Source organism: Neovison vison, chromosome 1 (genome assembly GCF_020171115.1).
Source record: "Neovison vison isolate M4711 chromosome 1, ASM_NN_V1, whole genome shotgun sequence".
In the NCBI taxonomy this organism is placed as follows: domain Eukaryota; kingdom Metazoa; phylum Chordata; class Mammalia; order Carnivora; family Mustelidae; genus Neogale; species Neogale vison.
In genome coordinates, this window is record NC_058091.1 from 126,448,888 (window position 1) to 126,464,990 (window position 16,103).

The 16,103-nt window shown below is 45.1% G+C and overlaps 1 protein-coding gene across 1 annotated transcript in view; it reads left to right on the top strand.

The window, feature by feature from the left end:
- Nucleotides 1–510: 510 nt before the first annotated feature.
- The window catches only part of BPHL (biphenyl hydrolase like), a 37,180-nt gene continuing 21,587 nt past the window's right edge, over nt 511–16,103 (top strand). Inside the window, exons 1-4 of the mRNA XM_044258061.1 lie at nt 511–714; nt 7,289–7,392; nt 9,545–9,711; nt 11,978–12,131. Coding sequence (XP_044113996.1) covers nt 608–714; nt 7,289–7,392; nt 9,545–9,711; nt 11,978–12,131 — 532 coding nt within the window. The 5' untranslated portion in view covers nt 511–607. The remainder of the gene's footprint in view (nt 715–7,288; nt 7,393–9,544; nt 9,712–11,977; nt 12,132–16,103) is intronic.

Below are 16,103 nucleotides of genomic sequence, written 5' to 3' on the forward strand. Positions count from 1 at the left end.
TTAATCCCAACATTCTTAGAAACAAATGCATTTCACCCCACCGATAGCAGCCAGCCTGAGCACCCCCCCTTTCTCCACCCACCCCTCCCGAGCCCCGCCTTGCCTGGCCACCCGCCACCCGCTCCCTGAGAGATGGGCGGAACGGATGGATGCGGGCTCGCCTCCTTGAAGGGGCGGGTCACCGTGGCAACGAGTAAGGTAGAGCCGACTCGGACGCGCTCCTCGTGAGCCAGAGCTGGCATCCTGAGGGAAGACGATCTGTGTTGTAGTATCCGTGGGACCCAGAGTCCAGTTTCTGTCAAGGGTCAGGAATAACCCAGTGGGCTACGCGGCTGAGCACCCCGGAGTGACAAGACTTAGACTGGAGAAATGTCACCAAAGAGAGCATGTCCGGACAGAAGTCCCTGCGCATGCGTGTTCCCGGGCAACCAAACAGAGCGGTCTTCGGCGCATGCGTGTTTCCTAGCGACTACGCGAGTGGGGCTGGGGCTCTGGCCGCAGATGGGGCGGGGCGCAGGCTTGCTCACCCGCGGGGCAGCGGAGGCTTCCCAGGGCCGCGGGTGGATCCCGGCGCAGGCGTCCTGCGCGCCTGGCGCCACCTGTGAGCATGGCTGCGGCGCTAAACAGCCAGGTTTTGCGGAGGCTGCGGATTCTCCTGTCGGCTCTGAAGCCCGGGAACCAGGTCTCGCGTGCCGGGCCTGCAGCCGCGTTCGGGTAATGGTACCCGCTTCCCTCCGGGAGCCCGCGCGGTCTGGTCCAAGTTTTGCGGGGCGGGGGGAGAGGAGCGCGCTAACCTGGGGGCAGGCTGGGCGGTGCAGGTAGCTGCCTGGAGCGCCGCGTCTCCGCCCTCTGGCTTTTACCCTGCGACCGGGAGCCTGCCCGAGGTGGGTGCGCGGGAGGCGGTGGAGCTATCCTCCACCTCTGCGCCTCCGGGACTGAGGCCTTCAGCCATGCATCGGCTTCAGTTCTGTGACTCGGGAGCTTTAAAGGACTTGGGTGATGGAGTTCAAGCCCTTCACTGTGCAGACCAAAGAGACCCAGGAGGTAACGTAATTTGCTTTTAGCCGCAGACACTCTCACGCCAGAGATTAGAATTCCAGACGCTTCATTCTTATTCGATGCTCTGTCCAGTCTCTTCACACCTTCATGGCTCTGATCTCTCATGCTTCTAATATAAAAAACCAGCCCGAGAATGTCCGTGACCTATTAGCGCTCATAGTCACCGGTCTCGGGTCCGAAGTCCTCGCGTCATCTTTTTTTTTTTCCTTTCTTTTGCTGATTTTGAATTTTAAGGTGCAAAAGAATCCCCGTGAGCGTCTGGGAAAATTCAGAATCCTTGGCCAGACTCTGAGGTTCCGATGTAGCCGGATAGACCAAGAATCTGCCTTTTTTTCTTTTCTGACTCCCTGTCCCCCATCCTCACGTACACTTCGAGATAAAACAAAACAAAACAAGTAGATTAATCTCTGGCGTACTGTCTTAAAAATGGGTGCCCTTGGTCCCAGGAGATACTAAGCAGAAAATGTGGGTAGAGCAGCGTGAGGCTTACTCTACTTTATTCCCTGCCACCTACTCTACACTCTACACACATGGGTACACGGGGCATGTATGCAGTTAACTGGTGAGGGGTCAGTTCCTTTTATAACTAGGAAAAGCCAGATCCCAAATGGGTACCTGGCATTTAGAACTTCGGTTGATCCAATGGGGAAGCGTCTCATTTGAAATTTTTATTTGGAACGAGAAGGGAAAAATCTGACCAGCTTTAAATTTTTATGTTGTGATCAACTAGTCCCTGAGTTTCATATTTGATTTAAGTTCTTTTTTATTATTATTTTATAACTTTTAGACTTTCAGGACTGTCTTAATACAGGTGGGAAAAATAGGTCAGTGTTCACAGCTGTGTAAATCAACATTGAAAAGTGGCAATTTATCCAGTTTCCTATTTGGAGAAAGAGATTGAAATAAGGTTACTATATACCAATACCCAAGTTAAGATAGGTTAGTTAATGGTTGCAGGAAGGCCCCATCAATTCAGTGCAAATCATTCTTCCCATAACTCTGAAAGACATGTTTCTCTGGATTTTGAACTGCCATTTTGTAAATGCAGTTGCAACTTGATATTACATGTAATCAGAGGAAACCAGCAGTGGTATTGGTCGTCCTGAAATGAAGCTGCAGCCCAATACAAGGAGGAGAAAACACCCCTTTAAGACCTTTGCTTCTGAACAGCCAGTACCCATCCTACACTTGATTTGTGTTCCAGAAGCTTGTTTTGTCTGTGTTTTGGAGCTCTGACTCTTTTTTATTATCTGTGACTCTCTTTTTTAGTTTGTAGTCTGTAAACTGGTTTGTTCCGGGACCCGGTTAAAAAATAATAAAAAAAATAAATAATAATAATAATAAAATTTTAAAGAAAAAGCCTTTCCTACCTGCAGTTGTATATGGAGTACAGTTCTAGTATTGATGATTTGCAGAACCTAACAACCTGCCAGAAGAAAAATGTCTTCTGAGTTCAACCTTGGGATGCTCTGCCTAAGAACCAGAGACCCTCCTTTCCCTGGCACCTGCCACCACCTTCTTTCTGCTGGCAATCAGGGTAGGTGGGGCCCCTTTGGAAGACTTTGTTCACCCATGAGGTAACAGCATGGAGTCTGGTCTTTTACGTGGCTTCGTTGCCACTTCTAGCTGTGCAGCTTTGAGCAAGTTACTTAACTTCTCTAAGCCTAGTGCCTTGCAGTTTTGTTCTGAGCATTAGAGACAATAAATGTAAAGGGCCTGGAATATAATAAGAATTCACTAATTGGTAGCTGCAGTTAGCACTGATAGAGATTTGACTATCTTAGTAGTAATGCAGTGTAAAAGATCCAAAGTAAGTCATCAAAATTCTTTTAATTCCAAGCCCTAGGGGTAGCTGCTACTCTGTTGTAGCTGATGGTTACTTTGGAATAAGTATACAAAATAATTAGCTGAACATAAGATAAACGGAGAACATGTAGGACTTTCAGAGTGAGGAAGTGTCATATTAATTGGCTCCATTTTTATTTCTTTTTTTTTTTAAGATTTTATTTATTTGACAGACAGATCACTAGTAGGCGGAGAAGCAGGCAGAGAGAGGAAGGAAAGCAGGCTTCCTGCTGAGCAGAGAGCCCAATGCAGGGCTTGATCCCAGGACCCTGGGATCATGACCTGAGCTGAAGGCAGAGGCTTTAACCCACTGAACCACCCACCTCCATTTTTATTTCTAAGCAAAGGCAAAATGCCAAAGGTGCTGATGTCAGACACTTAGATATAAACTAGTAATGTGACTAGGGCCAGTTGTTGAAACACTCTAATCCTCAGGTGTATCAACAACAAAATTAGGGTAAGTGTAATGTACATCACAACGATAAAATTAGGGTAAGTGTAATGTACATCACAACAGCAAAAGAAATGAGATAAGTAAGCTCTTAATAGTGTTGGTTACTGAGCTTAAGTAATGAAACTAAGTGTTAGTTTGTTTTCCCCAAGTTGTTAGATTCTTAAAGGAAACTTTCCTTCTTGGAAGGGAGTTAAGGCCCCCTCGGTCAGGGAGTTATTATCATTGTATTGCTTGTTACCTCTGTCCCATTCACATAATTGCTTATCCAGCTTCCCGGAGAAAGAGAGTCAAAGAATAGAAGATAAGGCGATTCTAGAGGAGTATGCCCTCCTACAGGCTGTTTTTATTTTTATTTTTTTAAAGATTTTATTTATTTGACAGAGATCACAAGTAGGCAGAGAGAGAAGAGGAAGCAGGCTCCCTGCTGAGGAGAGTCCCCGATGTGGGGCTCGATCCCAAGACGCTCGGATCATGACCTGAGCCAAAGGCAGGGACTTTAACCCACTGAGCCACCCAGGTACCCCTAAAACTCCATTTTTTAAATTTTAATTAGATATTTAAAAAATTTTTTTTCAAACTACATTTTTATTTTTTTTATTTTTTTTCCAATTTATTTATTTTCAGAAAAACATTATTCATTATTTTTTCACCACACCCAGTGCTCCATGCAAGCCGTGCCCTCTATAACACCCACCACCTGGTACCCCAACCTCCCACCCCCCCTAAAACTCCATTTTTATGCATCGAGTTAGTGAACTAATTACTAGCAGGGAGAAAGTGGTGGTAAAGATGGATGGACACCCCGAAGGAAATATTCATTTTTGGTCTTTAAATTTTCTGAAGTTTTGTATCCTCTTTCCTGTGTGACAGTTTGGGAAATTTGGTCTCTTGATTGTGGGTCAAGTAATAGTGCACATTTCAGGGCCACTGAAGCCTGGTCTCTCTGTAGCCAGATTTTCAATCAACAGACACATAAAATGAGGCCTGACATACTGTCTAAGAGCCCCTTGCTAAGCTGGAGAGAAGAATGCTTCCCTCATTTCAGTGTTCTATTGATGATAAATAAATCATTCAGTAAATGATTTGATAACTATTTTTTTAATTCAGCAACTTTTTTTTTAAATAAAATTTTTTTCTTGCATTTGAAATTGATTTGCTTTGATTTACTTTTGTTCATAAACACTTCCCTGTCCTGTTTCCCTAACCTGGAGATCGATGAAAGGTTGTTGACAGCCTTCATTAACCCCATGGTGTGGGCTGATGTGACAGTGGGGCAGGTATCTCTGGTATGGGGACACATAGGATGTTGATGACAAGACACTAGGGACATGTTATTTTTCCTTAGCCTAGCTGCGGACCTCTTCAGCATTCAGCCCAAACCTTTCTCCCTGTCTGACTCTCCACACTCCTGCCAGGCTGAACACTGCCTTGTCCCCACATAAATATGTCCCTTGCTCTGGGCCTTCGATCATGCTATTTCTTCTTCCAGAAAAACTCTCCACACCATAATCTTTTTTTCAAAATTTTACTCCTTTTGGAAGTTCAACTCAAATGCTACTTCTTTCACTCTTCTCCAGTTACCTCTGCTAAACCCCATATGGTCTCTGTCTTTCTTCTAAAACTATCTTCAAAGTCTTCTGCCTTAGTAACCTCCCTGACATTGAGTTCCTATTAAGCCAAATTCTAGACCACATGGTTTTGTTTTTGCCTTCATCTTGGGCAACGAAAAGATGGGATGGGGATAATTGGGGGGTAAAGTTTGGAATGGGGAACCAAAACACAAATACAGCAAAACGCAAAGGGAGGTTAGAGGTTTTTTTGCATTAGAGACTTTGGAATGATCATGAAAGCTGAAGGAAAGGATGCCTATTATGGCAGTGCCCTTGCCGGAGACCCGAACACTTGCAGACAGGGAGAGTCAGCAGTGTCCAGCCACAAAATCCTACTGTCTTGGATGTTGAGAAAGATGCCGTGGGGAGTGGGGTTCCTCTCATTGTATGTGCCATCTTCCCTGCACAACATGATTCCTATATGCATGTCCTTGAATGCGGCAAGGAAGGGGAGCCCCTCAAAAATCTTAGGACACGAGGTGCAACAAAGGCACACGTCATCGCTAACATTAGCCATGTGAATACAGGTCATCTCTAACTAGTTGCTGCCTCATTTCTGGGTGGTGAATATGGGAAATCCTACTAAGTAGTTCTAGCCGTGCTCGTTGTGCTCCTGGCCTCGGTCATCACCTTCTCTCCCTGGTGGTTTGCAGAGGGAATCTCTTGTCTCTTTATCTTCTCTCCTGCTAGACTGTGGGCAAAAATGAATATGTCAGTTAATGTTTGCAGAGGTGAATCTTTATTCCCAGAGTATTATTTGCCTTTATCTGGATCCTAGAGCCACCTTAACAGTGAAAATGAATGACTCGAAGAACTTGGCAGTGTCAGTATGATAGCACTGTTGCTCAGTGGCTTTATTATTGCTCTTCATGATTTCTCTGTAGATAAGGAGCTTATAGTTATGTCAGGATTTATTACCACCCAATTCTGTTACTTTTGCAGAAATTGTGTTAAGACTTAATGTACCCGCATATAACACATTTGTTTCTGCATTCTCATAAGAAGTTTTAATTTTTGAGAGAGAGAGAGAAAGAGAGAGAGAGAGAGAGTGCGCATGAATGGGGGGGAGGGGCAAAGGGAGAAGCAGACTTCCCGCTAAGCAGGGAGCCCAATGCAGGGCTCAGTCCCAGGACCCTGGGGTCATGACCTGAGCCAAAGGCAGATGCTTAACTCACTGAGCCACCCAGGCGCCAAGGACCTCATTTTTTAAAAAATGCTTCATTTCTTTAAGCATTTTGACTAATTGCAAACAGGTAATAGGGGTAGAAAATACCTAAAGAAAAGGGGGGCAGTGGTTAATTTAAATTCCTTAACATTCTGCCAGGAGAAGAGGAGCACCTCCTTCCAGCATCTGTCCTGGCATGCCAAAATGTCCTTTCTGCACGTCACCCAGCCACCTGGGAAATCCGTGGGAGGCTTTTAGAGCCTGATTCAGGAGTCTTGTGTGTGTTTATTGCTATGTATCCCTGCATAGTCATTCTGGAGGTTCTGGAAGAGCCGCAGAGGAAAGGTTCATCAGAGCGGTACCCTTGATGTGGTCAGTACACTCATCAGTCCAAACAGACCTGGGCACACTCCTATGCCAGCATGTCCAGTTAGATACTATGTCATGGGTAGTGTTGGGCTAAGGAGGGTCAGCGGCCCAGGGAGCGCTCTTGACACGGAAGGTTATGGACCCCCATGTTTAATCATCAACACACATATTGCAACATGTTAAAAACCAGGCCGGCCGTAGCAGTGCAGACAGGCATTCCCTCCAAGAGCCCTGCGGTAACTGACCAGAGAACATGACAAGCCATATGCCTAAAAGACTGCCTAGGAACCAAGTCCTTCTCTGTGGACTCCTGAGATCAGACTTGCCCCAAGGAACACTGCCATGCAACAGAAGTCCCAGGCCACCCCTCTAGACCTGCAAAGGTCCTGACCAGTGACTCCAGGCTCTGTGTCCTGGTTGCTCAACCTCGCATGTCATTGAGTGAAGCTCGTGTCCGCCTGCATTCTTGGCACCACTGGCTTCCAGCTCACCAAGTGTGAGCCCTTGAGGGTGTATGGCCATTGATTTCAGCGACCTCTCAGTACTGTCATAGGGTAAGCCCCGGGCTGGCGGTGTAGGGCATTCAAACGTGAAGGCATAGTTCAGACCGGCAGTCTAGTGAGTGGTCCCCTGTTAGGTTTGGGAAACTTAAGCACAAATCAAAGGAATCCAAGAAGACTGAGAAGGGTACTGGAGTTGACTCGGGTATAGATAAGGGCAGTTTGTTCACATTACGTTTATACTGCTAATTAATCTTTCTTTGGGGGTGGGATTTTTCTCTTGCAGCACCTCAGTAACCTCTGCCAAAGTGGCTGTGAATGGCGTCCATTTGCATTATCAGCAGACGGGAGAGGGAGAGCATGCAGTCCTCCTGCTTCCTGGAATGCTGGGTCTGGAAGTTTTTTAATGGAATTTGTGTGCTGTGTAGTCTATGATGTATTCAGGTTATTAGATGCCAAATATTGATTATTGATTTTAGTGCTTTGTTAAATGCTTTAATATTTGCTACAAATTTAAGTGACAGAAAAGAAAGGTAACTTACTATATGTATTCTTTATTCCCTTAAATACCCAGTTGTTGTTGTTGTTTTCATGCAGTTACACCCTGTAGTTACCTATAATTTGGGAGGATGCCAGGAGTCAAGGAGAAGGGTGTGGGCAGAAGGTATCGACTAACTAGATGAGCTACTGACCAACCATCCCAGTGAGCCTGGAATTGAGGGATTCCAGGATGCAAGACTGCCAGTGCTAGAAGGTGGATTAATCCCCTTGTTGCAGTTGATTATATGCTCAATTAAAATAAGAGCTAAGAGCAAGACTTAATTTAAAGCTTTTTGGAAATCAAAATTAGATTGGCATGAATGGAGCATAGTAAAGCCAAATGGATCCCGATTTTATCTTCCAGATAAGTAATTTACCTGTATCCAGCTCAGGGAGATAATGTCCAGTGATTCCAGGACACTCAAATTTGCTTTTAAGGGTTTTGGTATTGTTTTAATTTAGTTAAATAATACTAATATATACTATTTCCTTGTGATTTATTTTCTTGTAAAAGTTAAATGCTAAAATGCCTTTCCAAACTTATATACACACGTGTGTGTTTGTGTGTAGAAGACATATATATGTGCAAAAACATATGTATACTATGTATATATATATGAAACATTGTATACACATACAATATATGTATTATAGCAACATTGTAGCAATGTGATACATATCTAAGTTTTGTTGTTTTTTTTTTTTAAAGATTTTATTTATTTATTTGACAGACAGAGATCACAAGTAGGTAGAGAGGCAGGCAGAGAGAGAGAGAGAGAGAGGTGAAAGCAGACTCCCTGCTGAGCAGAAAGCCTGATGCGGGGCTCGATCCTAGGACCCTGAGACCATGACGTTTTTTTTTCAAGTAGGCTCCATACCTTGTGTGGAGTTCAACACAGGACTTGATCTCACAAACAGGTCAAGACCTGAGCTGAGATCCAGAGTTGGACATTAAACTAACTGAACCACCCAGACACCCTCTCCATTTATATTTTTGCCTTAGGTTTTCTGATATTTACCTGAAATTCAGAAAGGTAGATCTTCCCAGAAAGAATGGTGGTCCTTGATATTGTTAAATACCATCTTAGAAGACATTTTGTAACAATAACTACTTTATCAAGCAAGATGTTTGGTATCTGTGTGTGGCCTGAGCTACAAGCCCTTACCAGCTAAGCAGACTTTAAAAACAAAATGCTGACTCGCCCCTGGACTGGGCTCCTTAGAACCTTCCATGCCACACACGGTAGGTGTTTGCACACCGTGGCCATGACCTCGTGGGCAGGCTGGGAACTGCCAGTGAGCTCCACCACAGCCTCAAAAACGGGGTTCTACTTGTTAACATGCTGTTGTTTGAATGAAACAAGTGAATCCGATTACTCCCCTCCACACCCTGCCCTCCCTCTCATTTTAATGTTTTAGTTGAGTTTTCTGGTGCTTACTTATAGCCAGAAAATAAAATCTGCAGGCCTGTTCACATTAGCCTAGTTAAAAAAAAACCTGGGAATTTAAAATTCTACTTTGAATAACTTGGATCAAATCATATAAATTCGTTGACAGATAATACTGGGATCTCTCTCATTTGTAACAGTCACTTTTTAAAAAGAAAAAAAAATCACCCAGAAGCATACCATATTAGTAAGTAAATTTCTATGCAGTTTCATGAATTTCTTTTTTTTTTTTTATTAAAAAAATTTTTTTAAGGAAGATTAACTGGGAATGTATCAAAAGTGCTGAAGTAATAAAGGATCAAATGAATCCTCAAAGTAGCCACTAGGAGGAGACAAAAGGCAAGTCTGAACTCTACCAGGAAAGGAAGTCAGCGTCTCAGGAAATGGATTTTATTTATTATCACAAGGCTACTTTGCTGACTGCATCCTGCTGTCCAACTTTTGAGTAGAAACTAGTTACTTTGTTTTAAGATTGCAGTTGTTTCTGCTTTTACCTTAATGTGCTTGAAATAATGAAATCATTCAACTGAGGGTAACCGAGTGGCTATTTTTAGGAAGTGGAGAGACTGATTTTGGACCCCAGATCCAGAACCTGAATAAGAAGCTCTTCACAGTGGTTGCCTGGGATCCTCGAGGATATGGACATTCCAGACCCCCAGATCGAGACTTCCCAGCGGACTTTTTTGAAAGGGATGCAAAAGATGCTGTTGATTTGATGAAGGTGGGTCTCTTAGGGAAGAGCCCAGAGGAGGGAGGAGAGCTGGGCATGTCTTCATCCATTTTGGTTTTTTTTTATTTCTATAAGAGTAATACTGTGTAATTCCTGCAGAAAGTTCAGGGAGTTCAAATAGGTATGAATTAGGAAGTAGAAATATCCCACAATCCAACTATTTAGAGATACTCTTGCTATGACTTTAAGACTGCCTTTCTAGCCAATCTTTTTTTTTTTCAATCTAGTTAACATATAGTGTATTATTAATTTCAGAGGTAGAATTTAGGGATTCATCAGTTGCATAAAACACCCAGTGCTCATGACATCTTGTACCCTCTGTAATGCCCATCACCCAGTCACCCCATCCTTCCACCTACCTCCCCTCCAGTGACCCTCAGTTTGTTTCCTAGAGTTAAGAGGCTCTTATGGTTTGTCTCCCTCTCTGTTTTCATCTTATTTTATTTTTCCTTCCCTTCCCCTCTATTCATTTGTTTTGTTTCTTAAATTCCACATTTGGAATCATATAGTATATGAAATCATACAGTATTTGTCTGTATTTTGCTCAGCATAATCCCCTCTAGTTTCTTCCATGTTATTGCAAATGGCAGTGGAATAAAAAAGATTTCATTCTTTTTGATGGCTGAGGGATATTCCATTGTATGTATAGACCACATCTTCTTTATCCATTCATCCGTTGATAGACTTCTGGGCTCTTTTCTTATTTTGGCAATTGTAGACACTGCTGCTATAAACATTGGGGTGCCTGTGTCCCTTTGAATCACTGTGTATCCTTGAGATAAATACCTAGTAGTGTAATTGCTGGGTCATAGGGTAGCTCTATTTTTAACTTTTTGAGGAGTCTCCATTCTGTTTTCCAGAGCAGCTGCCCCAGTTTGCATTCCCACCAACAGGACAAGGGGGTTCCCCTCCAGGCAGTCTCATTACATATATAAGTACACAGTTTTGTATGACGGCATCATCCTTACCCATAATGTTTTTCCAAATTACTGTTCTTTGAACAATTTGTCAAGGAGATACTTCCATGTAAATAAATAATGGGTTCAAGTAAGTCTTATAATCGTCACACATTATTCCATTGTGGGGGTGCCCTGTCTTACCTCTCTCTAATGGCAGATAAATACTCAAATTTTTAAATTGCTTTTTTGTGTGATCATAAACAGCAGTGCAGGAAATGCTGTTTTATCCGTGGACATTTTGGTCTCTTTTAAACAATGTGGTATGGGCACCCCTGGACCTGTCCCCTGGTGCACAGGTGTAGGAGTTTCTTGCATATCTAGGGGACAATGCTGGGGTGTAGAAGACACAGATGTTCCTTTTACAAGATAGAGCCAAATGATTATCCATGCTACTTATAGCAATGTATATCAGCATCTTGGGCTGATATTTGTTAAATCTTTCATTTTCCAAATCATTCTATTTTTACTTCGAGGCAGCATCTCTCAGATGTAATCTTAATTCAGTTTCCCTGTCGAACACGTTTTCAGAGCCTGATTGATTTAAGGATGAACATAACCTCCCCGTGACACCATTCTCCTCCACCCCGTTCTTCCCACAGTTGCAGTCAGTGGTTTTATCAGATGCAATGACTTCATTCCACCCAGTAAATATTAAGTTTCCCTCTCTAATCTGCATGACTGTTCTCAAAGCCTTCGCTCAGGCGTGGGTGTGTGTGCACATGTTACTTGTCATTCCCAAGGACAGCTGATCGCCACTGTTTCCATAGATTCTGTCCAACCAGAAGATGTGGTTCCCTCATTAATTCAAAACAATACTCTGTACTTAGGGGTTTTTTTAAAAATTAAATTTAATGATGGGCGCTTGGGTGGCTCAGTGTGTTAAGCCGCTGCCTTCGGCTCAGGGCATGATCTCAGGGTCCTGGGATCGAGGCCCGCATCGGGCTCTCTGCTCAGCGGGGAGCCTGCTTCCCTTCCTCTCTCTCTGCCTGCCTCTCTGCCTACTTGTGATCTCTCTCTGTCAAATAAATAAATAAAATCTTTTAAAAAAAATTTAATGAATATATACTGCATTATTAGTTTCAGAGTTACTTAGGATTTTACGATACTTATATTTACCCCAAAACTAATTTAGGAAAACACATTTGCATCATCAAATGACAGTCTAGCATTTTTCTTTAATTGCCAACGGCTGCTCCAAACCTCACAGCTGTATTGATTTTGATGATTATCAGTTACGGGATTCCTTTAGCATAGAGGAGCAGTCGGCTATGCTATGTGTTTCGCTGTATTCCTTGCAGACGCTGAAGTTTCAGATGGTGTCTCTGCTGGGGTGGAGTGATGGTGGCATCACCTCTCTCATTGCGGCTGCAAAATACCCATCATACATCAACAAGATGGTGATCTGGGGAGCCAATGCCTACGTGACTGATGAAGATGAGAAGATTTATCAGGGTAGGTTTCACGAATCCGAGATGTCATGACAATGGCACCTTTGCTCTCCCCTTCTCGGGACTTAACTTCAATGTGTATTGACAAGTCAGTCCTGTCTCATCTGCTTTCAGTTCTCAACTCTGAGTTGGAAAAGTCACGAGGTCTCAGAAAAGTCCTGCAGTTCAACCAGCCTGTGTCTTAACACTTTCCACCCAGCTGTGGGATTTGCAGAAGCGACACCTTAGTGACTCAGGAGAAGGTTCTAGAAAATCCACGTTCACATTTCTGACTACTGATAGTGAACTACAAGGAGGGAGGGCTTGATGGAAAGTGTTCTTCAGAACCTCATTTAAAATTATGGGAGCGTAAAAAGGAACATTGTATTCAAATATGAAACCTTATATTTTGATAAAGAAATTTTGTGCTGTTCACATCTCATAAGGTTGTCCTTCAAGCTTATCTTTGAAGTTTTTAGAAGCAAGAGAACAGGGCCTGGCAAATTACAGCCTGCGGGCCAAATCCAGCCCATCTGTTTTTGTAAGGCTAAGCAACGATGGAGAAGACCAGTGCCGTCAGGCCTAGAGATGAAGTAGGGGTGCCCCCTCCATCCCCGTTTCCTCCTCTGCACCCAGATTTGCTGCCCAGGGCTTGTGCTAGTGGCTGCTTACACACTGGTGACTGCTGGCCATTCCCGGCACCCAGCTGTGGGATTGTGGTCAGCAAATTGGTACTTGCTTAGCCTCCAGCAGGCTGACCAAACTGAAACTTCTCAGCTCTTGGGAGAAAAGAAGGGCACATTGGAATCTGGAGGTGTCTGGGGCAAAACACAAAACTCCCCTGGGCTACTGTATCACCAGCATCTGCCAGCTTGACCCGCCAGGACCCTCTTCTTCAATCTGATGGCTTTTTATTATGAGTATGTTTCTACTGGATCCCAGATGGCCAGGCTCAGGCAGTTGTGGTCAAGCAGGTCAGAGATCTCTCACCTTAAATCTACCTACCTAATACCTTGGATTTTGCCTTTTGGCTTGCAAAGCCAAAAATACTCTCTGGCCCTTGACAGAAAACATTTGCAGACCCAGGCACTTGAATATGACAAGTCTAGTTTTATTCAGCTGGTTCTGCAAGTCACCTGATTTAAGTAAGCCATGAAATGGCAGTGTTCTGTTACAGAATCTTAGTTCTTTGCACTGTTTGGGAAAGGACCGTGAACCTCTTAAATGATGAGTCTGAAGCAGTCACCCATCCTAATCAGTACTCCTGCTTGTCCTTGTTGTATCCCTACCAGGTTCAGAGGGAAGAAAATCCTGTAAAGGGAATGGAGATGCCTGTGACAATGCCTGCCTTCTCTGTCTGATAATGCCGATGTCTGGGTCATCTTAGGGTCAGCATTTGCTGGTTGTCTTTTCCCTTGAGAATTGGTCAGATTTGCTTCTTTTTTAAACATTTTTTTTTTAAGATTTTATTTATTTATTTGACAGAGATCACAAGCAGGCAGAGAGGCAGGCAGAGAGAGAGGAGGAAGCAGGCTCCCTGCTGAGCAGAGAGCCCGATGCGGGCCTCGATCCCAGGACCCTGAGATCATGACCTGAGCCGAAGGCAGCGGCTTAACCCACTGAGCCACCCAGGCGCCCTCAGATTTGCTTCTTTAGGGGTTGTAGAGTTTCTTCATTTATTTATTTGTTGGTTTTGTACTTTGCTTAATTTGGGATTGTTTTTACTGTACTATGTTGTGACTCCATATCCTGTTAAAACTCTGAGGAATGTTGATATATATATATATATATATATATATATATATATTTTTTTTTTTTTTTGGCATGCAGTCAGCCTAGGTAGGTTCATACTGCAAATTCTGTTTAGCTGTAGTTCCAGCATCAGGTCCATTCTTGAAGACTGTGCTACACTTCCTCGTGTCTGCCCCACACAAACCCCACTCAGGCTATGCTGGGACGTAGGTAGTGGTTCATACGGTTGTTCAGTTCTTGACGCTTATGCTGAATGCTTTTTTGCATCTTTCCCAGGCACAGAGAACTCAGGGGTGATCCCAGGACTTGAACCATTTTATCAGTTCATATGCAGAATTAGGGACCCAGCTCCTATGACCAGAAGCACAGACTTCCCTCAGAAAGACAGGTCTCAGCGTCCCCCTGATCCCCCGCTATTGTGCAGTTCATGCAACTGGAGCCATCTTTAGGGAAAAACAGCCAGAGAAAAGAGATAGAAGAAAGAACAGGGATTTTGATTACTATGGTCCCCTTTTTTCTGGTACCTTCAATCAGAGAGATAGTGTTCTCTTGGGGTTTTAGGGGCCTGCCAGCCACCAGACTAGTAGTGCAGGCCCATGGACTAGAGTAGGAAGAAAGAGAGAGAGAGAAACAGTTTTCCTCCAGCAGGGGAACCTGGTCCTGGTCCCTGGCTAACTCTAGGGGTCTTCTGAAGTTTCGCTTTCAGCAACCCCCAGCCACATGTGTGATTCTCCCCTCACCCTGTGTCTCAAAGTTGAGACCCAAAGGAAGAAAAGGGAAATAAGAAACCCATCCCCTTTCTGGGTCGTTATTTAAGGTTTAACTGTCCAGCCTCCTGCTTTTACCCCTTTTAGTTGCTCCTTGTTCCGTCTAGAGTCCAGCTATAATCTCTGAGCTGGGGGCTCACGCCAGCGTAGCCAGCACCCACGCCCGAGAGATACTGGGTGCTCGCCGGAGCAGACATCTCACAGCTTCTGCTATGACTAGGGGTGATGTTCTCTCAGCCACTCTTTAGCCAGACTCCTCCTGAGCCCCGGAGCTGGATTTCTGTCTACTGACTGAGCACCTTCCTCCAGATAGCCTGTAACCAGTGTGTCTGCCTTGAACTCGCTACCTCATGACTCTCGACTCTTCCCATACCCCAGCCCATAATCTCTGTCTCAGTGAGTGGGGCCAGGTCCCCTGGGAGGCAACCCCTCCTCTCCTCCTGCCCGTTTTCCTGCTTCAGACCCTTGGCCTCTGAGGGCGGTTGGTCTTCCATAGAAGAGTCTCCTCACTAAGGCAAAAGCCTGTGACTTAAATTCCTTCAGTGACTTCAGTGACATCCAAGCACCTGGGCCCGGCCCGCCCCGTAGCCAGCTGCTCCTTTCCCCTCAGCCTTCCTGTGCGGCTCCCACGTTGAACAGCTGCTGTTCCTGAAACAGGCCTGCTCCTTTGTGCCTCTCCGCCTCGGCGTCTGCTCCCGTGCTTGCCTCCGTGGCCTCCTGCCCAGCCCAGCGTCCTCACCACACATGGCTGCTTCAGCCACCATCCGAGCTCTTGCGGCCCAGCGCCGAGCACCAGGTGGATGCTTGTGCCTCTCGGGCTCTGGAGCGCTTCGCGCATCCTGTCAGAGGGCCGATTGTCCTGGGCGCTCTCACCCTATGACACCTTTCCCTCAGTCACCACTGTGTGAACTCCACATGTTCAGTGAGTCTGACTTCCCTCCTTTATGCAGACAAATCCTGAGAAGCTCCCTCTTCACCTCCCACTCCTCTTTCTGTTACTTTCTGCTGTGTTTCGACTGTGTTTCGGCTGCCCTTCCTGGCCACCAGGCCCTTCCCGGCCACCAGGCCCTTCCCTCATGCCCCACTCTCTCCCTGACTTTTGCCGGGGCTGGGGGGTGGCGTCCGACCCACCGGCCTTGTGGAACCCGGGCCTCTCTGCTGCCAAGCCCCTCGGATGCTTTATGGCCCTTCAGCTCCTTGGTCGTTCTGCAGCATTTGAAAACACACACATGCTGTAATATTCATCCCACCCTTCTTCCTCTTCTTCTTCTTTTTTTTAAGATTTTATGTATTTATTTGACAGACAGAGATCACAAGTAGGCAGAGAGGCAGGCAGAGAGAGAGAGGGAAGCAGGCTCCCCGCCGAGCAGAGAGCCCGATGCGGGGCTCGATCCCAGGACCCTGAGATCATGACCTGAGCTGAAGGCAGAGGCTTAACCCACTGAGCCACCCAGGTGCCCCATGATCCCACCCTTCTT